This window comes from Chelmon rostratus, chromosome 18 (assembly GCF_017976325.1).
Source record: "Chelmon rostratus isolate fCheRos1 chromosome 18, fCheRos1.pri, whole genome shotgun sequence".
In the NCBI taxonomy this organism is placed as follows: Eukaryota; Metazoa; Chordata; class Actinopteri; order Chaetodontiformes; family Chaetodontidae; genus Chelmon; species Chelmon rostratus.
The window spans coordinates 17,618,432-17,643,929 of NC_055675.1; the positions used below are offsets into that span (position 1 = coordinate 17,618,432).

General features: G+C 40.1%; 1 protein-coding gene across 4 annotated transcripts in view; it reads right to left on the bottom strand.

Moving 5' to 3' along the window:
* The window catches only part of ptprk (protein tyrosine phosphatase receptor type K), a 119,072-nt gene continuing 93,574 nt past the window's right edge, over positions 1-25,498 (bottom strand). For 2 of the 4 annotated variants that reach the window (XM_041958919.1, XM_041958918.1), the window contains 18 exons: positions 25,266-25,401; positions 21,568-21,597; positions 18,169-18,329; positions 14,501-14,688; positions 13,397-13,484; positions 12,880-12,956; positions 10,801-10,837; positions 10,587-10,684; positions 10,219-10,335; positions 9,777-9,931; positions 9,491-9,626; positions 7,347-7,496; positions 6,698-6,871; positions 5,012-5,143; positions 4,096-4,221; positions 3,836-3,999; positions 3,272-3,407; positions 1-3,011 (listed from right to left, as the gene is read on the bottom strand). In XM_041958919.1, the coding sequence (XP_041814853.1) occupies positions 2,958-3,011; positions 3,272-3,407; positions 3,836-3,999; positions 4,096-4,221; positions 5,012-5,143; positions 6,698-6,871; positions 7,347-7,496; positions 9,491-9,626; positions 9,777-9,931; positions 10,219-10,335; positions 10,587-10,684; positions 10,801-10,837; positions 12,880-12,956; positions 13,397-13,484; positions 14,501-14,688; positions 18,169-18,329; positions 21,568-21,597; positions 25,266-25,401 (2,159 nt within the window). In that variant the 3' untranslated portion in view covers positions 1-2,957. The remainder of the gene's footprint in view (positions 3,012-3,271; positions 3,408-3,835; positions 4,000-4,095; positions 4,222-5,011; positions 5,144-6,697; positions 6,872-7,346; positions 7,497-9,490; positions 9,627-9,776; positions 9,932-10,218; positions 10,336-10,586; positions 10,685-10,800; positions 10,838-12,879; positions 12,957-13,396; positions 13,485-14,500; positions 14,689-18,168; positions 18,330-21,567; positions 21,598-25,265; positions 25,402-25,498) is intronic. The other 2 variants (XM_041958921.1, XM_041958920.1) reach the window with 1 other exon arrangement.

Genomic DNA, 25,498 nt, shown 5'->3' on the forward strand with positions numbered 1-25,498 from the left:
AAGTGTTCTTTATTACAGCAAAGAAGCCAAACATTACAGACAAGAATAATTATGAACCATGAAGATCATTTCTATACTCAGACTGGCCTCTCATCCAGACATCTGCTTCATTCACTACTCTTCAGGGCCATTACTTCAGATTTATTAAGGAGGAATTATGGGCATCGTAACAGCATTTGCTCCTTAGTTTTCCCCTCGAGTGTGCAGTTAAGAAGGTTGACACACCGCATTGAATTTCTGTTAAAATGATTGCTTCACTGTCCTCTCTGTGCATGCTACAGAGATGGCCATCAGTTCTGTCCAGCTGGTGAACGGCACCATCACCGAGGACTCTGAATTTTCTCTCCCGTCTTTGGGTCTGACCAGAAATCTGGAGGCAAAAACTTAAAATTGATGTTCCACCAGAGGAATAAAGTTCTGTATTCAGCAACTATAATGCTTTTTAAACAATAACTGTCAAAGTTTTAAGCTGAATCCTCTGGGAGTACAATCTCTGACTTTTTATCTACAACAGAACTAATGTTCTGACATTGCATCCATCATCTAAATCTCTACTGTTCGTCCAACAATAGAGCCTTTTCCGGTTCTCGTGAAAGTCTATTTACAATAACATCCTTAACAGTAGACCTGTGCTACTCTTGTCCCAACCAAGTGGAACCTCTGACATTTTATTTACAATAAAGTTTTTTTGTTCTTTTCTGAATCAGTTTTGTGCACAACAGAAACACATCTGGTATTCGGTAAAGCCTCACAAAGAATTCATGAAGCGTTCTGATTAATAAAACACACTGAATCATGGTCCAAAAGGTACTCAAAACATTGATCGTCCATGAGAACGCATTCGCCCTGGTTGCGATCTAAGAAGCTGTTAAAATGCTTGCATCAACAAGGAAATTCAAATGATTAGGCACAATAAATGTTTCTGTTCCACAGTCCTGCATGTTTCACTCACTAAGCCTGTTTGCATCACTGAGTCCGTGTGTATTCAGGGATAATGGTGAGCAGGATATAAGGATGAAGATAAACAGCTTATCCCGACTAAGACGTTAAGAGGGATAGGAGCTATTATCCAAAATACTCTGTGCATATAAATGCGCTGATGTTCCACTGACCACAAACAGAGCGATGGGGCTTTTACACAAATAAACCACGGTAACATCACAGAGTTTCAATAAGTGAAAGCAAGACAATACTACTGAATTCCACCTAAATACTGAAAAACTACTTCTAATGCTTTAATATACAGCTTCTATCAGGGGTTCTTAAACTTCCCTTCATTGACCCAAATTGGGCAGATGTAGCCTCTTACCTCGGGACCCATTATGGGCTCATTAAATCATACTAACACTCTCAGTGCTCCAGAGGAAACAGACTCGTGGCCCATTTTGCGTCCCGGCCCACAGTTTAAGAAACGCTGGTGGTGGAGTAAACATGGAATGAAGAATGATTGTTCTTACAAGCAATGCAAGTAAACAAACAATAAATACAAACAATGTGCTTTATCCATATAGACATATTTACACAAAGTCTTTGGCTTATGAATAAACATCAGCTACAAAACAACAATAAAAACAAAGAGAAAAGTGTTGGCCGCCAGTGCACAAAACAAGTGAGGCCTGGGGTCAGTTCACTTCCAATTCCATTCAACCCAAACTGTTATTTATCGGTTCATCAAAGAGCATTTATCCTCAGTCTTTTCTCTGAGCTCAGTCCCTCCTACCCAATTTGTATTTGGAATAAAATATCCCATTTGTGAATTGGCTGAATTGAAAGTGCATTGGGCCCAGCCCTGAAACAAACATGATTATGCTAATGTCACATGGTTGAAAAAAATCTTAAGTGTTCGGTTTTTACAATTTGGGGTACGTAGAAGACCTCGAAGCCTCTATCCAGCAGATCAGGAAGTGATGCAACGAAAGCAGAGAAGATCGACTCTGCAGCTCAGAATGGCTGCAGAGAACATGAACAATGACACATATCACATGTTTTTTGTTTTGCGTTTTAGCAAAAATCGTACACATTTTTTTCAAGTTATCACTTCATGATATTATATCGTAAAAAAAAAAACCAACAACACTCCCCCTGTAAACTTTCTGTTTTTCTTTCTTAAATGCTACTTTATCTAATTAGCGAACTTGTACTGACATTAAGGTTATTTTTCACGGCTACGTATCTGACAATCTGTTGCATGTAGCCAATGTGAAATGGGTTCGAGTGGCTGTTATGTACCTAAATACACAATAATGCTCTGACTCAGAGTCTGAAATGACTAAAATAATAACAAGAAGATGCTGCTGATGTATGGAGTAAAAAACAGAAGCATTCACAGAGTTTGGCCAGGCTGTGACTGTAAGTTTGTCGTTCTTGTACAAAAGTACTGGTGGAAAATATTCAAACATCATGATGAGATGCCCAACACTGTTAAGATACTCGGAAATTAGCATGAGAGCAGGAATGTGGGGCCACTGAAAACTTGCAGTTATTCAAAAGCTGTGTGTTTGCAGCTTGCAGGGGAGAAGGGAGACATCTACAGTGCACATTGAGTACTGCAGCTGAGACAGCATGAGGCATCAAGTCGTCACGGGGGGGGGGTCTGTGGTGGGACGCTAAACATTTAAACAGGGCCCAAAACATACAGGGGCCCGCTGGCACTCAAAAAGCTGTATAATAAGCGTAAAGGAGTAAAAGGAGTAACGTCTCCCCCTGCGCTGCACTCCCAGCAGCTCCTTCGGTTAAAAGTCTGAACGTTTCCCTTTGTTTGGATACTTCAAGCACTGTGCGAGGAGCCGCCTTCGCTCGTGCCCTTCGTAGGGACGCAAAATGGGTGCTACAGAGTGGCCACCACAGAGGGGAGTCGGGACCAAGCGAAAGCAAAGGATCAAACGTGCGGGAAGTGAAGAGATGTTCTGCTCTTCTTCACCTCCTCCTCCTCCTCCTCCTCCTCTTCTCTCCGTTGTTTAAGAGGACTCGATGAACTCCAGTGCCAGGTCGTAGCAGAACCGATACTGTTCCTGTAGACGAACAGACACACAAACTTAACTATCAGGGGGATCACATGTTTGCATTTGGCTTGTTTTACTGATATCACGATAATTCAAAGATGTGGGAGCGCTAACATGATCATTATTTTCCTCTTTTTGTGAAGCATATTGACTTTATATTTATTAGACACTTTATTAGCTTCCTTCTGTATAACATGTGACAGACCATGTGAACATCAGGGACGCTTTTCTTTATGAATATATTTAAACAACATCAATCGCAAACTCACCGGAGTGTCCACCATGTTGGGTTTGCTGTTCCTCAAGGTCTTTACGGCGTGGAAGACGTCGACCACACTCTGCCTCTTGGCCATCTCACACACGATGCTGCTGGCACAGAAAACGCCGCTGCGCCCGCCTCCGTTTCTGTAAACACACAGTGCAGAGGTGCGTAACATTTCAGTCGTCTTTTTGTTGGCTCTCTCGGTGTTGACGACGCTGATTCCTCCACACGTCGTCCTGCTTGTCGGTGAATTTTGTGCATCATCAGGCGAAAGAGAGGCGTCATTCTGGGTGAGTTTCATTAACACTTTTTCATTATAATCAACAAATGGTGCCAAGAAAAGTGGCATTAACTACCAGTCCTCCAGTGGATATCCACGCTTATTGAATTGTGGTTAAATAGAGGCAAATTTAGCATCGTTTGTTGATTCTTTTAAAATTCACTTGAACAAATTAACTGATATTTTTCACTAAGTTCTTTACAGAGCTGCTGATTCTTACACACTCTTGCTTAAGAGGAGGGGGGAGGTAGACAAAGTGTACGAGACTGTGTGTTTTTGGTGTGTACTCACAGGCAGTGCACGATGGTTCTTCCCTCACCCTCCTCTCCCTCGCGCTGCCACTGGTCGACCTGCAGGATCAGTTTGAGGAAGGAGCGTTTGGAGGCGGGAACCTCTCTATGTCCCGCCCAGCCCAGGTACTGGAACTGACGAACCATCAGGTAGCCTTCCTGAGGCTGAGACACCAAACAACACGCACGTTTAGAGGGACGGAGTCAGTTAAGCCTCGGTATAACGATGAGCTCTGCAAAGCACAGTGTGAATCTACTAACCCTGGTGAGGTTGCAGACTCTGAAGAGTCTGCTGATAACATCGCAGTCCATGGAGCAGGACATACATTCCACCTGGACCGGACCATAACGCAGCATGCCCTCCTCTGGCCAGTACTGGGGGCAGCCCTGCGCACAACAGTAACAGCGGTGAGATGCGATCCAATATCAAGAAGCGATCCAATACCAGTGTTTGATCAATAAGCTGTTTGCCTCACGGTGTGGAGGAGACCAGGACTATTCTTTTATGCATGAGGTAACTTCAGGCTTGACTTAAACATTGCTTGCTGAATTGTTATTTTTAAAGAAGAAATATCTGTGCACCAGCTGCTTAGCTTCATAACCAGCTGGAATTACGATTCAGGTATAACCTTTCGCATGCAGCAACAAATTGGTCAGAATTGAAATTTCAGTATAAAATTACACAACTGTATCAAATGAGAACAAAATGTAAGCATTAAGTCATGATTAAAGCACAAACTGGAGCAAACAAAATGATTACTTAATTTACTTACAAAAATGATAAACTTAATTTAAATCGTAAGTAGCATAAACAAGTAACCTGGAAAAAAAAAACATTCAAAATAAACTGGAGTCAAAATTCTTTGTAAACATTTAGTGAACATCAGCACTGCAACTCAGGTTGACCTTCTTCAGTCCTATAACTGTTGACAGACTGGAGTTTTATTACACTTTGACCATAGATATCGTTCCAATGTGACTTCATACATATATTACAGGATGTATTGTAGAACTCTACTATGTTGCTACTATGTGTGTAAAGATATATATATCAGTGATGATCAATTAAAAGTTATACCACTACAGTGTGTTTTTGTTGTTGTTTATATGCCCAAATTATCATCCAGAAATACAGCAACACATCTTTGACATTATGAAATTATGAATTCATGATTACCTGAGCCAGGTCAATCTCATTCAGCATCACCAAACTGGTGCATCCATAGTCGTAAACCAGACGCCAAAAGTCTTTGACGGTGTTGGGCAAAGGATGCTGGGTAACGATGAATGCAGCAGGCTGTCTGTAGCTCTGCGGGAAACAAAGGAGACAAAAATGCGTTCAGGCTTTTCATACGCACAGAAGTGTCATTTCAGCCAAACTTCCAAACTCTGCTTTTTGTTCTCTAAATATTTTCATCTTCGTTTTTTTCTCTTTCTCTCTCGAACATACACACAGACACATCAAAATACAGTGGGACAATTTGTGGGACAGCAAGCAACACGGAAGACGTTCAGGTCACATGATCATGCAGCGGGGGCCTATCAGATGTGAGGGTGAGGAGCATGCGTTGCGTATACAAATACACTGTACATACAGTACAACTACATCTACAGCTAACAGGGTCAGTTAACTTTATGTTCAGTTTAAGTTTTAAAATGTTTCTAACCGCAGATCTGTCACTGAAAACAGAAAAAAATATCATCTGTTCATGTAAGAAGTGACTGAACCGAAAGCGAACTGAGCCCAACTCATCCTGAATGAAAATGTGCAGCCAAATGTGTGACATGGGCGTGAATGACTCGTATGTCATGAGGAGGATCAAACGTGGGGGTCAGGTTTAGGATTCAGGGTGTGAATGGCTTTGCTAAACATAAACCTGGTGGCGGAACGACACTGAAGCCATGAAACAAATCCAGTATTGGAGATTTGAAGTAAAATCCCATTACCTGGAACTCTTCTGACAGCTTGGTTAGAGAGAGGCCAAAGGTAAGTGACTAAACTTTAAATGCTTACAAATTGGACTGAATTCCAGAAGTTTTACAGCAGTTACAGTATTTTTGTCCTCCAACAGCTTTGTCGGAGAGAAGCCAGGTTTCTTTCCACACCATGCATGTATTACATTTTGTGTTTCAACCATTATTATAAACTCACATACTGCACCTACAGCCCACCCCTTACTGTCTGTCCCTCTCTAATGTATCATCTATGAAACCAGACCTGCTAACAAACAGTAAATAGGAATTGAGCCTGACAATGACCAGATGTTTCTATCTTACCTTACATTTCTACCTACTTATGACTTTGTTTTTCAAGTCATGGTACATGGGCAGCGTGTTGGACAGTGTCAACTGTTGCCAATGTGAACAATGTCCCGCAACAGTGAGGCTGTTGACGACCGGGTGGTGGCCAGAGAAGCTAGCAGTCTTTTCAGAACCTGGATTTGTCTCTAGCCTTCTGCTGCTAAAACCACAAACACAGCATCACACAAACAGGGAGGGGAGTCTGTGTGTGTGTGTGTGTGTGTGCGTGAGTGTTGTCTGTATTAACACATGTGCATAAATATCTGAATGTTCTCGTGTCTCTCTTTATCGTCCTTTGTGTATTACCTCTTATAAGTGTGTATCATTTTCAACAATAACGTGATTGCAGTTTGGGACAACAGACATTATACATTATACAATTAGATTTTTTTTATTTCTCTTACTTTTTTCATGTTGCAGATACTCAAGTTGTGTTAAAAGCAACACATCTGCTAGTCTAAAACACTATTTCCACACACACCGTATGAAATGTCCCAAACTACTCTTGCTTGATGTGTTGAAAATAACACAACCTTACTGTATGTGCGAGCGTTAGACTTACATCCATCAGAGCAGCATTGATGTAGTTGCTGCTTTCTCCGTCTATTGTAATGAGGAAGGGAAGGCATCTGTCAGGAGGAAGGCCGTCCATAAAGCGGTTCTTATCTTGGTTTCTAGGCAACAACGCGATGCTGCAGTCTTCAGGCTGAGGCTGAGGAGTCACCGAGTTTAATGTCTGGACAAGGAGAGGGATGTATGTCGTGTAAGTGAGAGCATATGCGGAGTTTTTAGGTTGAGACAGAGAGAAAAGTGCAAGTAAAGGCAAAGAAGAGGAAGACTGTTGAGGCACGGAAATGCATTCAACATTTTTGTTAGGCCTCAAGGATACACAATTTGTAAAAGGAGTCGATTAAGAGGCTGACCAGTTCATCAAAATGTGACTAAATTTACTGTTCGGATGCTGCACGATTGCACGATCATTCAGAAGCTCAAAAACTCTGCCAGAAACTTTGCTAGAGCCATTATTGTTTGCAAAATACTGAGCATATGGATGAACAGCAGACAATAATATTTGTTTGTGCTGTAAAATCTCAGCTTCTAAACTCCCTGTAACTCAAATGAATTAAAAAAAACTGTATGCTTCTTACAGCCACATTATGGAAAAAAGTGACATTTAAAGGGCTGAAAAGGCAGACTACATTCAGATTTACCTGGAACTCATCCTTCAGGTGCGACGAGTTGGTCTGCGAGTCGATGCGGATCAGCTCGTAAAAAGCAGCTTTGAACTCGCAGACCGGTATGGCTGTTTCACCACATAGACAAGCCTCCAGTATGGCGTCATGGATGAATATGTACTGCTCCTGAAGACACAGCAGCCAAGACATGCATATTATCACAAACATACACATGTTTCACTCCGGGATAAAAACATTGGCAAACAGTTAAACATGAAGGCAACAAATAAACAGCTCGCACAGTAAAGGGCTCCAGTGTCCACATGTTTACTGCACCCAAACAGTAAAACACACAACTTGTCGCACGGATAACACAAACAGCTGCGACGCCAAATGAACGTGAGCATGCTGACAGCGTGAGTGAGCGGTGACTGATGAGAGATGGAGCTATGAGTGAGATGAGATGATGGCTGTTGACTTTTGGTTTACTTCACCTCTGGAAAATGTCTTTTTGGATTTCTCGAGCAAAACGTCTGCAGCTTCAATTCAATGAGCTGAAGTGAACGGAAAGGCTGCTCTGGTGAATGGCTGACTTGTTATATGGTGGATGACACAAACTGTTGGGTAGTATACAATGATACTGCAGTACAGTGTGTAAATATTGTGATAATGGTTACAACATGGACAAAAAGTGTCCATGAAAGAATGTGTGGAGCTTGTGGTCTCTACATAATAAAAATGACTCTTTTTGCATTGTTTTTTCCATAAAAACAACATACAGAAAATTAATATTGGTAGCCACGTCATGATTAACTAGAATTACCAGCTTGTGGTTGTATGCCTGCACCAACCAGTGAAGCTGTCGTTTACATCCATGTCTGTCCAGACTAATGCAATAAAAGTAGTGAAGACTTTGAGGGAATTTAATAAAAGGTATTACATGCATTTTTTGGTGAAATTGAAGTTATTACTATATAAATACGTATGATTCAAGCGAATAATCTCATGCTTCATGAGAAACATGCTGTCTCATTTAGAGATTACTTTACAGAGGAGTACAGAGGACTGATAGGGCGCTTCATCACATGGACCACCTAAAGCTCAATATCAGCAGAACCAATGAGCTTTTGGTGGACTACAAAACTTCAAATATTGATGTTGCTGCAACGTAGCCACAAATCATAAAACCAGCAGCACAGAAGATCTATTCAATCAGCACAGTTTCAAGGTGGGCACTCGAGATTAGTATCACCAACTCTGTATCTGACCAAATGAGAAATATGGTCACAATCTCCCCTTCTGTTCCTGAGTTATGGGGCCAGAAAAGTGTTTTTGAAGAACATTATGATGTCACAGTGAAGTTGACCTTTGACCTTTTGGATATAAAATGTCATCCAATCATCATTTTGTCCTGTGAGACACTTGTGTTAAAATTTGTTAAAATTTGGTATGAATTCTTGAGTCATGGCCAAAAACATGTTTTGTGAGGTCACTGTGACCTTTGACCTTCAACCACCAAATTCTAATCAGTTCATCCTTTGTGCCGAATTTGAAGAAATTCCCTCAAGGTGTTCAGAGGTATGTCAGACAGCCAACCCAGACGCATACTGTCTGCCAGCGCAGAGGCATTAAAAAAAAAACAAAAAAAAACTGATGAGCAGATACTTTAAGTTCTTCTCTGGGTGTTTAGACGGGTCACTTCTGCTTGGATGTGACTGGTTATTAAAAATGGATATTTAATTGCAAATTCTGCACAGTATTTACTAACCAGATGTAAACACTTAACATTGTTTACAGAAAATGCTAACAACATAGCAGCCACTGTTACTTCCATGCAGATATGCACATGGTTGTAAATGTTTCTGTTTGGACATTATTCAGTAAATGTTTACCGAGGATCTCCTGTAGGGGGTGGAGGTGCTTCATTCAAGGTGCATCATGCACACACTGTAATTCTTGATCCTACTGCTGGGTGGTGCCATTTCCAAAATCATATTTCATTAAACCATACTTTTACTGTGTTTATGTAGTGAGATGACATGTTTATGAATGGGTGGCAGAGAGATGGCTCCATATAGTCGCTCCAGCCTGTACCATGCTGAGGGCTGAGTTTTACGGTGAAGGCTTATTGAGCACATTCTAAGATGCGGATGCAGATGGAGGATGGGTAATGCAGTCACCTCAGTCTGTACCATGTTGATCCTCCTGGAGCGGAGAGCCTTCACACAGTTGTAGATGTCGACCACTCCTTCTCTCTCCGCCATGTCCAACATGATGTCGATGACTATGAAACAGCCTGTGCGCCCGGCTCCAGCACTGCAGAGAGAAACACAGAGCGAGAAATCACTGTCTATATCTGGAGTTGAGGGAAAAAGGCAATTTTTAATTGATTTATTTATGACTGTGTGCATATTTTAGATGCAAGGGTGCATGCATAAAGGTAAAGGTCTGCATGTGGTTTTATACCTGCAGTGGACCACAATTGGCCCAGCAGAGGGTGGATTGGAGATTTTAACTCTGCGGATGAAGGAAAGTAGTCCCGTGGCGTGATATGGAACTCCGTGATCAGGCCAGCCTGTGAAGTGGAACTGCTTGACCTCCCGTACCTCGTTGAAGCCACGCTGAGAAAACACAAAATACATATTTGGCTTACATTTCATAGTGCCTGTAAAGCTCACATTTCATTGTATACACCATGTCAGTGAGGAGCTGCTTGAACTCACACAGATGAGACAAACACATCCCCAACCAGCCAAGCTCCACATTTTATTCATTGGTTTAATCAGGTAAGAACACTTACATCACAAATCTGAGTATCTGGCAACACTTTAAATGATGTAAAAGACGAAATAAATGGAAGGACACCAACACATTATGCAGAAAGCAAGCTGAAAAAAACACCACTCACCCTCTCCAGTGTAAATGTGCGAACCACATATTCAGCGAGAGGTTCGACCTCCACGAAAGTCACCTTGAAGTCTCCGTACACCTCTGCATCATCTGGCCAATACTTGTAGCACTTAACCTGTTTGTATTTGGTCAAATGCAGCACAAGGATTAGAATAAAACATGCTCAAGGAGGTGGATCATGTGGCACCTTAAAAACAATCTCAACCAATAAAATGAATATGATGAATACATTTCTGGCATGTGTGCTAAAGCTACTTCTTTTTTTTTCTAAATCAGGCTACCCAAATGTTGTGGTTGTGGCTATCCAAGTGTCAAATTGCCTGAATGAACTTTGCAAGGGAAAACGCATGGAAAACAGCAACATACCCTTCCAACCTCCACCAGATTGGTTACCATGACGATGCAGGCTGACTGCTCCTGCCACACCATCCTCCAGAAGTCATACACCGTCTCATGAACAGGACCTACACACGGACACATAAAGACACACATAAGCACTCCACTAACCACAGTATGTGTGATGGATTTGTACCACCCAGCAGTGTCTAGCATGTGTTTGACAGTGTGACAGTTGTCTTACCCTGAGTAGCAATGTAGTGACTTGGTCTCTGGTAGCCCTGAAAACACAACATCACAACAGAACAACTCAGTATGCATAAAATCTGTGTGCATCATTTTGTAAAATCTACTCAAACCCCTTTGTTATCACAGTTGGTGACGTCCTCAGTGCAACGCTAACATTATGAAGCACTGCCGAGAAGTTTATAGGAAAGTTGACAGAAATATTTTGACCATATAATCGACCAAATTGTCATTTTTGGGTTACATGTTGCACTCCATATTATTTAAGAATTAGAAAAAGTATGTCATCTCATCAAGTGTGATGTGATGTGGGACTACTTGACATTTCTGAATCACCAAAACAAAGCCGTGAAATGATGCCCAGAGTAAGGCCCTGCCAATATATATATATATATATATATATATATATGCACTGATGCCTGTCACCTTCAGAACAACTGTCAGGTGCAAAAAGCTATGACAACCACTGACTGGCATTTCCTGACGGCAAAAATACAGGTACTATGCATTAGCAAATTTACAGCACACAGTAGGATGTTAGGTGGTGGTGATGGAGTGAAAGCTGTCATGCAGCAGAGACCCCAGCAAAAGAAAATGTGCCGACAACGTGACGTGGATGTACAAGTGAGCAGGTGTAAAGGTTGAGGGGCATGAATGAAAGAATCCACAGTGATACTTACATCCCTGTACAGCCAAATCTATAGCCCAAGCCACAGGCAGAAAGAACGAGTGGAAGAAAGAAAGAAAGAAAGAAAGTACAACAATGTCAGTGAGTGTCAATCAGAAAAAGAAAAGTTGCATTGATATAATGGGAGTTTGATCAGGCATGCAGAAAAAAAATGATCTAAAACTTAGACTGAATAGAAAGAACACTTCCTGATGTCTCCAGCACAAAATGCAAATTATGTAACATAGTTGTACCAACAAAGACTAGCTGGGTACACCAGGGAGTGTCCACTCCATTCATTCTAATTCTAGCTTAATGTGAGCTGTAGCATGCATGAAACAGTTCTAATGGCAGATAATGACAATATAGGAGATAAGCAGTATTAGCATTTAAAAAAAAAGCACAATGTGTGAGACTAACATGCAGATGATTGTTGTAAAGGTGACAGCGGAGTGGAGAGGTGGAGATGGAAAAAGATGAATGGTAGGATTTATGGAGTAATAGGTGGATGGGCAACGATGAGATGTGATGAATGGCTGGATGGTCCAGTTAAAAGATGAATGGACTGCAGGCTAAATGCAGTGTCTTAAAGGAAATACTCTTATTCACTTTTCTGCCAAGAGTTAGATGAGAGGATTGGTACCACTCTCATGTGTGCACAATTAATATGAAGCCAGCACCAGCAGAAGGTTAGCTTAGCTTAGCATAAAGACTAGAAACAGGGGGAAACAGCTAGCCTGCCGCTGCCCATAGATAACAAAGTCAACCTAGCAGCGTGACAGGAATAAAATAGGCATATTTCCCAAAATGTGGAACTATTTCATTAAAAAAGAGTCAGATTATGAATAAATAACAACATTTCTCTTTGTATAGCTATTAGCGTTCAATCAATCAATCAATCAAACTTTATTTCTATAGCGCCTTCCAACATCCAAAAGGAGCACAAGGCGCTTAACAAAGAAAAATAAGAACAACAAATAAATAAAATAAATTAAAACAAGTAAAAAGAATTTTAGAAAGCACACAGTTTAAAAAGTGTGTTTTAAGCGTTGAGACTAGGTCCTACTAAATCCAAGTCATGACCAAAAATCTAGTATTTAAGATTATTTAATGTAACCCACATGGACTAAATTGGAATTTAATTTGCCTGTATCAGGATAGTATTATAAATTCAGAATGGATGCATGCATGAAAACATGTATAGAGACAGGAGAAGGACAACAGAACTGACACCTGAGACACATGTACTGTATGCATGATGTGTTTTCGGGGTGGCTGGATGCGTAAAATGGCACGATGGATGACTAGTAGACGCAATAAAGGTATAGAGGCCTGACATACGAGCGAGGGAGTGTGGTTTCGTTGGTTTCGTTGGGAGCCAATAGTAGCATTCGATGCGTTTCCACTTACATCGATGTAGTTGGCGTTGATGTAGTCGGAGGAGGGGTCGTCTTCTATGGGCTGGAGAATAACCCTTGAATGGTCATCTAAAGAATAACACAAGGAAGAAGTGTTGGAGAGAGGGATAGAAAGAGAGAAAAACAAAAGGAGAGAAAAAAAGAAAGACCATTTACATAAATAGAATATTTGGGCACTGATGAGGTTAAAGCCCATTAAACTTATGGTCTCAACACTACATTTGAGGTAAAATGTAAGAGACAAAGTTTAAGGTTCTAAGGCTCTGTAGAAGTTTCATATGCCGTCATCAGCAGTTCTTGCTATAACCCTGTATTGGGTGGGACCATAGAATGTGAGACCTTGGAATAGGCTCTCTTGGACTTGTTCTGTCCCACAAGAGCAAAGCCATTACACATCTCTACAAAGCACATACACATCTCTGTATTGTGTGAATTATTTCCCCTTTTCTTCCTCCTGTAAAGCGTGTTGTAACTCCTGCTCTGAACATACGTAAATCAAGCTTTCTTACATGCTATAATGTTCCCATAGCGGTTCTTGGTGCGATTCTGCTCCTTCTTGGCCACGTCCCAGGAGGCCGACTGGCCCTCGAAGAAGCTCTGTATCACCAACAACAGACAAAACAATAGGAGAGAAAATTACACGTCATGGATCCTTAACACACACATTCCTGCTGGATGACTCTGAGTGGGAAGAAGTGCTTGATTGATTGTTTTGCTCCAATGGTTTTATTCCATGGGTACATGACTGCTGATATAATGCTTATTAGATCCAAAAGGAGGGCTCATAAAAAAGGTTTGTAGCTTTTTAACTGTTTAGTCAATGCGGCAGAAAATACTCTCAAATTAAGAAGCAATTCAACCCTCACAGTCATTCTATCATTATAATGTGAAGCCAAAACAGCAAATACAACACCATTGATTTTCATAATACACTTTGTGCAGTGTGTTTCAAAATGAGTGTACAATACTTAGCTTACAATACAATACAATACAAAGTTTATATATCTTTAAGCACTTGTTCCAAACCTGGGGGGTCCAGAACCCCACTAGGGGTCACCAAAGCTTCATGGGAGGCTGCGAGGCCTGCTTGATTTTATGGGGTGTAAGACAACTTTAAAAAAAAAAAGACATAGTAGGTCTGTATCTCAGCATTTCATTCATTTCTGTGAAGAAAACTAAATAACTAAATGAAATTGTTATTTTAAAGTTTAGATTACAATTTAAGATATAAATCTCAGATTTGTCAGAATTTGTAAAAAAAAAAAAAAAAAGGGGCCTATCAAATATGTGTGATTGTTAAAAACTAAAATCAAGAAATAATACAGAGAAGTGCATAAAAAGTTACTAAAAATATCAGGAAAACTCATGTATGATGCAATAATCACGGGAAATAATCTGCTCAAAATTCATCCAAATCCCTTGTTTTACAGAAACTTCCTGCAGTTATTGAGTGTACTATTTGAGGTAATTGTACAGTTTATCAGTTGTTCTGTACAATAACATTAACACAAGTGCTTCTATTAGTAATACATTTGCTGCTTTTGCCAACCAGGCCACTAATACCTCTGTGCTACTGGTACCAGTGGTAAAAGCACTGCTACTAATAATCTTACTTCATACTCCTCCTTGAAGCCGTAGCTGTCGGATGTTTTCATCAGGTTGATGTGCTGCAGGAGGTCGGCCACTCTGATGGCGGGGTGGAGCTGTCCTGTCTGATAAGGAGATTCAGTTCCTTCACAGTGATACCGAGGGACATCCAGAAGCCGGCTGTTCTCCGCTGCAGAGCCACTGTGGTTCTCATCTGCAAGAGGAGACGAAATCACTGGTCAGTAAAACTGTAAATTAACCAGATTTTCATATTATTTATCAGAGCCGTCACTAAAGGCTCTAAAAGCAGTGTTCTCCACTGTCCAGGAAAGAAAAAAACGATAAAATAGGTCAGTTTTGTTTTCTTATCACGTCGGAGGGATGGATCATGTAGTAGAAGGATTTCCAAGGCTTTGCGAGTCAAGTTAGGTTGGATAAAAGCATGTACATCCACTGATTACAGAACACATTACTTTTACCAGAACAAAAGCAACAAAACAATGTTTTTTTCATCTTCCCAAACAAACTATTACCATAAGAAAATACTGCATTTTCCTCAAATCACACAAACCATGAGTCACTTTGTTTTCTCTGTCTGTACTCACCTGTGATTGGAACTACATGTCAAAGCAGCAGAAGAAAAGAGCACAAAGGATTAGTCTGACTGCAGGATAAGGGGATTTGTTAGCAACACTCTAAACATGAACTGCAGCGTACTTTGACAACTTTGATGGATCTAAAGGGTCTCGAATCAAAGGTTTATATATAATGGATGAAGCAAATAAACAGACGATGATCTCACGAAACAATGGAGCATGACCAGGAAAATGATAGTAAACATTTTACATTAAGTGGGTTTTGTCACAATACACAAAACATCTATAGCAACATAACACCAACTTAAAACGAGCTGTAAAGTCTACTGAAATTCCTTCTGTCATCCTCTGCTACTCATAACTATATTACTTTACTCTGCTTCAAACATAATTTCATTCTTCTATTTCAGGCTTGTTGATACAACTGTTTGTCCGTCAGTCTGAGAGTAAAACAATGCATGTAAACCACAGACGAGGACTCACTGACTGGGAAAGGCTGCAGGTTTTATTATCGCTTGTGACTGCAGATCTATGTAATCTATGTAATTAATTTTTAATTTGCGGAGCTTGTGCATTGGAAATGTATTTCAGTTGCGGGTTATTATGGGGTTGTTTCTGTGCTGTGGGGGATAATGTGAGTTGGCAGTAGTAATGCACAGACTGACAGGTTGTTTAATGGAGTAGCTTCGGGTTGCAGCACAACCGACCGATTTCATCTTCACCACTGTTTATAAACTGACACGGTTTATTTCATCCAACTGATGCTTTTCTCTGCTCTGAGGACATGTTAGCTCATTACTGATTGTTAAAGGTTTGCTAAGCCCTCGTCAGGCCAATTAACAGTAAACTTGACCCGACACTGCCTCTTAATTCGCTACTTCCTGCTACTTCTCCAACTCTGTGATGTGATTGGCCAGGACAGATTGTAACTGCAGCCTTCACTCCAAATTAGAGGCAATGGAACAGTTAATTAACACAGTTTGGTGGCGTTGGGGATTGTAGAGCCCTTAAGGGTATGTTAGAACTCCGCATCATGCCGCACTGTCAACACCAGACTTAACTAAAGATAAACACATTGCAATGCAAAACAGGAACTGGAGTCACGTCCAACTTGGCAAAAACTACAGTTTTCACAATTCAGACTGAGGCATCAGCAACAAAACAAGGCTGGGGAATAACACAGACGGTAGATACTCAAGCAGACTTCCAGATCTGGAGCACAGAAAAACTTCCACCAAGCACACAGGGCTGTAGGCACTCTGTCGTTCACTGTCACTTGATGTCACAGATTTAGTGTGCTGTCGTTTTGCAGTGGCAATGTGACAAATTGTCTTCCTCCTTTTATGCATTGTGTCGTTTTTGGGATAGCGAATGGCATGCCTTAAAACAACTCAAAACTGTGGAAATAATGAGGTCTCTAAGGGAGAATGATGGTAATTACTGTGAATATCAATAACTCTCTGTGGGAAAGAGAAAATGTGGCTGGGATTGGGAGTGATTGAACCCACTGTAGGGAGAACACAGTGCAGCAGATAAGTGCTGTTTAGTTTTAGTACCGGCCATGTTTTACACAAAAAGTTGGCATTAGGAGGCTAAGAAATTACACATTGTTGGATTTCCTTTGAACCGAAGCCAAACATTCATTTTGCATTTTTAATTTTTGAATTGATGGGCCCCTATTTGTGGTAATAATATAAACCCAGCTCTCAAAAACAAACAAACAAAGACATAAAATTGGGGAAATATTACTTAAAATAAGCCAAATTATCTAACGGAACAGGAAAGTTTCACTAACTAAAATAAAATACTGTACGAAAATATCTAGTCTCAAAGAGCCCACAGTTAAAAGTACTACAGCCAGACATTTTTGTGGGTATAAAAGAAATTCTGACTTCCACAAAGCAGTTTTGTACTTTGTAATGTGTTGATCAAACAGCTTTATAAAGCTGGGAATTCTAGTTTCAAGCATTAGTTTACTCAGATCCAGTAATAAAATCCCAGTAAGAATGTCTAATATATTATCAATATATTTAAGGACAGAAAAGCTTCAAACAAGTGAATTTCTCTGACAAAAAAGCTGGCTGGCAAGAAGATATATCAAAAAACAAGCATATATTTTCTCAACTGAAGACATTTCATCTTACTTATATTTCACTTTTTGCAGTGTTAAGCATCTAGCACTAATAAAATCTTTGCCAAACTGTCCACGCACATACACACACAGCATGTGTGTCTGACATTTCAACATGACATCGGGACACAAGATGGGGACCTGCACAATGACGAGACGGGGCTGCATACACAGGGGCTTTGAGATGATGATGGGTGATCAATAAAGGGAACTGGTGGTAAATGTGACATATCCAACCATGCCACGAGTCTCACCTAGCACAGCAGTGGGAACCAGAGGATCGTTGGGCACTGCAGGAGGAAACACGGTGAGGAAATTTTCTAAATCTCAGCGTCACTCAAACATAAATGACGACCTAAAAGTGAGCAGTGAGCATCGGGAAAAATTCAAACGCCCGCAAAAAGGCTGCTGATGGACTACACGGCCTCCAGTCGTGATTTAAACATGAATGAAAAGTTACTTATCTTAAGAATCATTTATCAGTGCGGTCTGGCAAAGTCATGAAGTATTTAACTTGAGACAGAAATAATTCTATTTCTTTACAACGGGCGATTCAAACATTGTTTCCAGCTTTCAAACTGTAAAACTGATGAGGCTGAATCGCTTCTGAAGTTGTTATTTCTGCAGCTGATGATGTTTTTCACTATTTTCAAGTAAAAAAAAGAACACACTAATCAATAATGAAAATAATCATTGGTTGCAGCTCTAGCTGTGCCCTGGCTGTTGAATGCTGAATGGAAGAGGATTAAACATGTCAGGATCAAACATCTTAGGCCAAATTCAGACTGATATTGGCCACTTTTAAAAAACACCGCCAACAAACAAATCATATCGGAGCAATAAATCTGGATTTAGGACGAAGGCTTGCAGTGTGGATGCAGCCTTTGTTTCTAAGTTTACTGATTGACAGTTTTGTGTTTTGATGGTTAATACTATTTCTTATGGTTAGAATTAAGAATGAACCTACATCTGTTGTTGTAGTTGTGAGAGTCCATGAATGTCACAGCCATTGGGTCCTCTCCATGCAGAGTGCTCTGGTCAGCATAACTGCGATCCATGGCATTCACCATGTGAGTCATTTCCTGCCGAGTCGTTCCGATGGCGTCTTTTCGTTTTTTAGCCAGTTTCCTGTCGGGGGGCAGAGATAGATACAGTCAGGCATCTTCTAAACACAAACATCAGCTAGCCTGCGGACCACCGCCTTGTAAGGAATAGTCTCAAATTTTACAGTAGAAGTCTTCATTGCCAATTATATCACGGCTGGGGGCTGCAGGCTGCTGACTGAAGATGCAGAGTTTAGAACCAAGATGGAAGAGAAAGGGAGAAAAGAACAAAGGTGGGGAGAAGAGAAAAGAGAAGAAGAGGAGAGAACAGGCAAGGGAGGTAGAGGAGAGGCTTCTTTGTAAATGGCAGCATGTAACAAGCTCAGCTATATGAGCAGAGGGACAATAGCATCTAATACAGACCAGGGAAAATGACCTATGACCTACAAGTAGCAAAGGGAAAACCTGTTTTCAACCTCAGTACCATAGATGAGCTGCCAGATGAAAGCCTTTGAAAAACTTTTCTTTATCAATATTTTTCTAGTTGTCTGAATGTCGCATTTTTTTTGTAATTTCATTAGCTTCCTTCATTATCAGAGTGCAGACTTTCAAATAAAGTGGAAGCGAGAAACAAAAAATGGCCAAAGCTTGAATCATTTGGTTTTCATCTGACAGCAAAGGATAAATCCCATTAAAACAAGAGTAAGGGAATGATTTATGGTCTATAGAAGCTCAGGGAAAAACATTTAGTAACCAAAGTACCACAGTTGTCATCATACAGTATGAGCAGAAGGACTTGAGGTCATTTCATAAACAGTCAGTGCAGAATTATGAGAGAACGGTTTTTCTAGGAAAAATCCATTTCAGAAATACCAGATTTTCAAATTTTAATCTGTTTTTCTTCACAGGCTGTTGTTATATTGTTGAATTAAATAATAGTGTATTTTTGCTAGCAGTAGACATCTTTCTTTATCATGAGACCTGGTGCCTGGTGAAGAAAAATAACAGTTTAAAATCTAAACATCAAGGTATCCTTCACATGTCTAACTCTCTCCATGTGTACAATCCTTAAAATCCCAGGAAAAACAACTGTAGAGGGCTTAATGCGTCGAGCATGACGGAGCATGCAGGAACATTTTGTACCCAGAGCCATAGACGTGCATCAGTTAGGACAACATCTGTAGAGGTCAGCAAACATTAATTATGCTTTTACATGGCCTGCTTTACATGAGGTAGCTCCTCACATGCACAGCAGTTTGAGCTCCAACATAAAAGGTTTGATGAAGAAATTGATTTTTGATTGTTGCAAAACTGATACAACGTTCGGCTCTGACTTCTTCCCAGGAAACATACAGAAAGCATGCTGTGTCTTATTGTATATTTTACCTCTTGACCCCAAAATACACCAACTCCACCTCTAAGACCACATACACACATAATACACACACACACTCACACACTCAGTTGCAACATTGATTTAAGTGCTGACCAGATTAAGCTGTTTGTGTGGGTGTTTGTGAATGTATTTATAGCAACAGAAAACATGAACACAGGAGGGAAGGCCACACATATATATCATAAGCCACCATATGCTGTGTACCTGCACTTGAGAGAAAGAGACAGGGTAGCTGTGACCAGAACTAGAGTGGATCTCTCTTTCAGTTTTCTTTGTGAATTGTGAATTGATTTTAAGTGTATTATGTGTTCAGGAAATGTCCTGTAATATCTCCTGAACATGCTTGATCATTGAAATGGTAAATGTTTGCCAAGACACCTCGCAAATCTCTTATTAATGAATGACAAAACTAAAGACATGGCAATGTCCTCACCTGCAGAAAGGTCATCTTTGTAAGACGGGTTCAGTAAAATATAGCAGGAGAATTTATAAATGTGAAAATGATTTTGATAGGTTTTTATTGCCTATAATGAAAAAAGAGAAATTGTAGATGTTATTCCTGATAAATGTGTTTGTATAGATGTTGTATTTTTTTGCCATTCCATCTGAACTTCTAGAAAAACTGCCACTTCCTTGCAGACGGAGAATAGTGGTGATCTTGTGCTGCAATATTTGGTGTCGCTAAAAAGTCCAATAGAGCCTGATTAAATTTTTGAACAATCCTATTTCCGGCCCATCTAATCGAATCAAATCACCACTCTCTCCATGGCCTATAATACGTCCTTAACTGTCTGCGTTAATGTTGCTACCTGCCCATTCTGGGCTACCGTAGAAACATGGCGGTGAAACATGGCAGACTCTGTGGAGGAGGAGCCGCTCCCTCAGTAGATAAAAAGAGCTAAATTTTAAGGTAAAGAAAACACAATGATTCTTATTTTCAGGTGATTGTACACTAATGAAAACATACAAATGAATACTACATTCCATTTCTGCTATATTCTGCCAATAGGTCCCTCTAAATCTGACACACCACACCTTTCAGGGTCTGATTTTGTCAAGTACTCAAATGTTTGAGTCCTTTTTCAATCATGTAAATTTGTTTTTAAACATGCTGTATAAGTTATGTTTATTATTATTATTTTTAAAAGAGGCATTTAGGGATCCATTTTGGTCACAGCCGGTGAGAGACAGAGTAAAGAAGGTTCCCACAAGATGAGAAAAACCACCAAGAACTACCAAAATCAGAGCCATGTGCTCCAAACAGGAACTGGACTGTTTCAGGACGGGAACCAGGAAAGAGACGCTGAGCATGTGCAGCAGAGTTACCGTGATACCTGTGACTTGATGGGCGGATGGATGATCACATGACTACATGCACACAAAGAGCTACAAGTCACAAGTGCAGCATTCTTTTTTCAAATAACACGCTTAGGCCTGTGTCATCCCACTTTGGCCTGCTTTGTTCTGGTTTATGGCCAACTTTGGCCTTCATAAGCCTGCTTCAGAGCAACTTTGGAGCATGTAGAGGACACCAGGGCTGAGGTCAATTCACTGTCAGTTCAGTCCCTTTAACAGACGACAACACTAAATGTGCTAATGATTCAGCACTCATTCATTTCTTGTTATTTTTAGACAGGAAACCATCGACATTTTCTTGCTTTATTCAAGGATTTCAATATATTTATGTCAGCATTTGAAACTGGGGAATTCACCTGACCTGACCTGACTGACATGAAAGTGAATTGACCCCCTCCCTGGCAAGGCGTCAATGAGGATGGCTTTGGCTGGTTGGTCAGAGCTGAAAATGTGTTTTGTCTTGAAAAAAGTATACTGCATCTTTAAAAATAACAACAACTAGCCACTAATAATTCGCCCAATAAGATAACAGCAGCTGGGTGAGCTGATTGTTGATTGGTTGTTTACTTACAGGTAATAAGAGTATGAATAGTAGGTCCTCCTGGGGTTGTGAGCCAATCAGAAAGCAAAGAATGAGACACAAGGGTCATGAATATGCAAATTAGGACAATACTGCCCTGTCCCAACCAGCAACAACAGAAACAGAAGAAAACACCTTTTGATTGCTACAACTTGGGTCATGCAAGGGGTTGTTATAATAACTACGGGCCCTATTTCATTAAGAAAAGTAAAAAGTTTAATGCTAAATATATATAACAAAACAAGCTAAGAGACTTCCACTAAATTAAAAACGAACTACCAATATTAGACAATTAACATTCAGTCTTTCTCTTCTAAACTTCTGGAGGTGTCATATCTAAAATATTCATGCAGTATTTTTAAGCTGCATTTACTGTAACTGGACGACCCTGATTGGAGATTTTTAGCCCTAAATCACCTTTACTTACTCCTATTATGGACAGTAAACAATTTCTCTAATCTGATACAAAGCTATCGGATCTGTAACACCACGCCGCTCGCTTCCTGTAAAGCAAGCATGATGTCATTGCGATGTCATCATGTCCCCACCATTTTAAAGATGCAGTATTGTTTAAAGTTGTAAGGGTTCAATGACAATGAAGATTGATCTCCCCAGAAACCTTTATGGAAAACTCCTAAACGCTCTCAGCATAGCCTCACGCTCATGAGGGTGACGCAAAATCCCTTTTCGTATTGTTGAGATGATTGTCCAAGTGCACTATTTCTAAGTCAGTTGTCACGATGTAGTTACAAATTCATCTAAAAATGTCAGAATGGACATTTATTTCCTAGGCTCAACACAAAAAGCAAGCATACATTATAACTGAAACCAAGTTTTTAGCATCACTTTCAGTAGCTCAAAGGCATGTTTATATCCCATGCAGAGATATGCAAGTAAGTTCTCGCAACAAGAAATTGCTGTCATGAGTTGATCAATGTTGGTTGCTACACAATCTCATATGTCTTCATAAATCAAACAAAAGATGTCACAAAAAAAACAACAGAAGCACCAAGTATATACAGAGAAACATATTTAAACATAATACTTGAAAATATCCCCTTTCCAAAACTAAAACTCATTTTCAGTTGTTCATATACAAGGCTTATATAGCCTATATTTTTAACATGTTTTACTTTACAGGACCACTGTCATCCTGTGGCAGTCCCTTGAATCTTTCATTTGAAGTCTCCTCTGTCTCAAATGCATGAATGCTGCTTGAGCTGGTTACAGGCCAAAACAACCACAGACACTGACTTCAGTCCCTCCAGGCTGTAATACAATTACAGAGTCGCAAACAACTGTTACTTCCCAAAAATGAATTATCTTTCAATTTGGACCAATTTCCTATCATCAAAAGGCTTAAAATCCTCAAGGGACAGACAAGTAGTGCAAACTATGGATCAAACACTGTCAAGCTTTTAGATGATATTGAGTATATTTCAAACGCCGATGGGTATCACAAAATAGTAACAGCGTCTACAATAAAAAAATATTTCTACCTTACACTTGGAAGCTCAGGTCCTTTGGTTAACATCTACAATTACACTTTGCTGAATGCTGAATCACATGAATTCATTTATAGAAGTAAAACAAAAATATGGAAGTCAGGGGCAAAGTTCTCTGATGACGAGAGTTCATCAGTGACTGTAATTCAAAGCCGCTAATTGATTGATGTTGATTTGTTGAGAGGGATCATGGTTAGTTGTAACTGAGAGACTAATTTCCTGCCTGCTCTCTCAAGCCTCTGGCAAGCTGCAATGTTTCAGCGGTCAGAGATCATGTAAAGTATTTCCTCAAAGTGATAAGTTGATGATAATTCATCTTGTATTTCTTGTAATGTATGGTGTGTAATGTAAAGATCCATGGTGGTCAATGAGCAGACAAAGCTATTTATGTTGACACTTTATATAATAATATTAAAGGATGTGATATGATACACTTGACATGAATAAATATGCCCTGAATTTGCTAATTAAATTCCTAATTATTCCATCTTTAATGAGGCACTCAGGTTCCAGAAACACCAGATTTTAATTGAAAGGTCACAGGAAGAACGACATGTTTAGTAATAGTTAATTATTACACACACACACACTTGTGCACATGACTTATAAATGTGCGTGCAAACATATGCACACACAGGACCTGGAAAGTAGAAAAACCTCATGTCACCTCACAGTTACTCAGATAAAACTTGATGGATAGAGAGCAGGTTCTATGGAAAACAAAAACTGCCTGGATTTAGTGTGTGTGTCTGGGGGGGTTGGTTAAGTTTCAAGCATGTAGTTAGCTCTCATAATATCTTAACAGATGCTTGATGTGATAATATTACACAATTTAATTAAGCCACTGTGGTGTGCCGAGTGGTGTCTCATAGTGGGAAAAAATAAGGATATTCTGTGTCTAACTTTTCTATTTCTGTGTCTGATGATGTTCATATACTACTAGCTAGGATTTCAAATATGCTACTGTAATGCTACAGCAATGTTAAATGTTGCAGGGACTCAGAATAATGTTACTAATATGTTAATAAACCCAAAACAACATGTGTCATTAGAAGCAGATGAAATTAAATGACTTCTCGTGAGGCCTTAACACACATCACTCATCCTAACGTATCACAAAAAGGATAACAGCACAAGAGCATAAGACTACAAGGTTTCTAAAGGAGCAACAGCCGTAAAACTGCAGCTGCACTCGCAGGTTGTAGCTGTGTTTAGCCACCACGTGGTGGAGCCCTGCACCAGACTAACACATCACAGACCAAGACCTCACAGCGACACCAGGACCGGCTGTGAGTCTTCTCAGTGCTTGTCTCGAAGTGAGGGAAGAAAAACACACAGAGAGAAATGCAATGATTCTCAAACATCATTCTTTCAGTCTCTATGTTCTTCTTTTATCTAAAAATTTTCTTAATCATACCTGTATAAACTCCAATTAAGTGTATATCTGGTACACCACATCACACAGAGAAATGGTGTGAAGCAAAATGTATGAAGTGTATAAGGCAATGTGTGTCCTGACGTAGCTTTAAAAGTATTTCTTTGTCAACACCTCTAACCCCAACTCAAACCAACGGCCTTCGTTGTCCACTATTGCAAGATTTTGCTTCTAACTCAGTCATCTTTGCCAAAACCTCCTTCTCTCCTCACAAAGGACCCTCATCTACATATCTGTCCCTTTCCAATACCACATTCTGTGTTTAGATGTTATATTTTCATATGTTACTACATCTTCCGTTGAGGATCTCTTTCACTGTGTTTCTCTGTCTTCTGCTCAGTTGAGTCAGCTGTTCCGAGTGGTTGTTTTGTCTAGTTTGATCCAACAGCTGTACGAGACATAAAAACATGTCCTCAGATCTTTCCTGCACAAACTCCTGCCTCACACAGCTGTGAGGCAGGAGCTTCTAATTTTGGAAATACCACAGTTTCACATGGATCTCAGGAAAACAAGCCTTCAGTTGTCAATTTAAACAAAGCTGGTTCTGAAGGGAGATCAACGTTTATGGTGAATGGATGGAAGATGGTGTTACTACAGCAAATACCGGACCAACACACAAGAGAATGGATTTAGGTGCACACTTGTGTCTGCGTTCTTCTATCTTCATGTGCCTTGCTGTAGTATTGTGGTCATGTTGCATTTGCACTCTTCATGAAACTCTTCATTAAAGCTGTTTTAGTGTCACTCACCTCTTTTTGACCAATAAGATGGCTACCAGCACCAGCAGGATAAAGACGAGAACGCCGGCACTGATCCCAGCGATCTTCACCACCCGATCCGTCTGTTTAGCGGGGTCAGGGATGACTTCTGGCTCCTCTGTAGCACCTAATGACGATAAAACAATCTCAATACAGAAGGAGTAAAATAACATCAGCTCTACCAGAATACTGGCGTAGTTATAGATTATTTTATAGTATTAGGA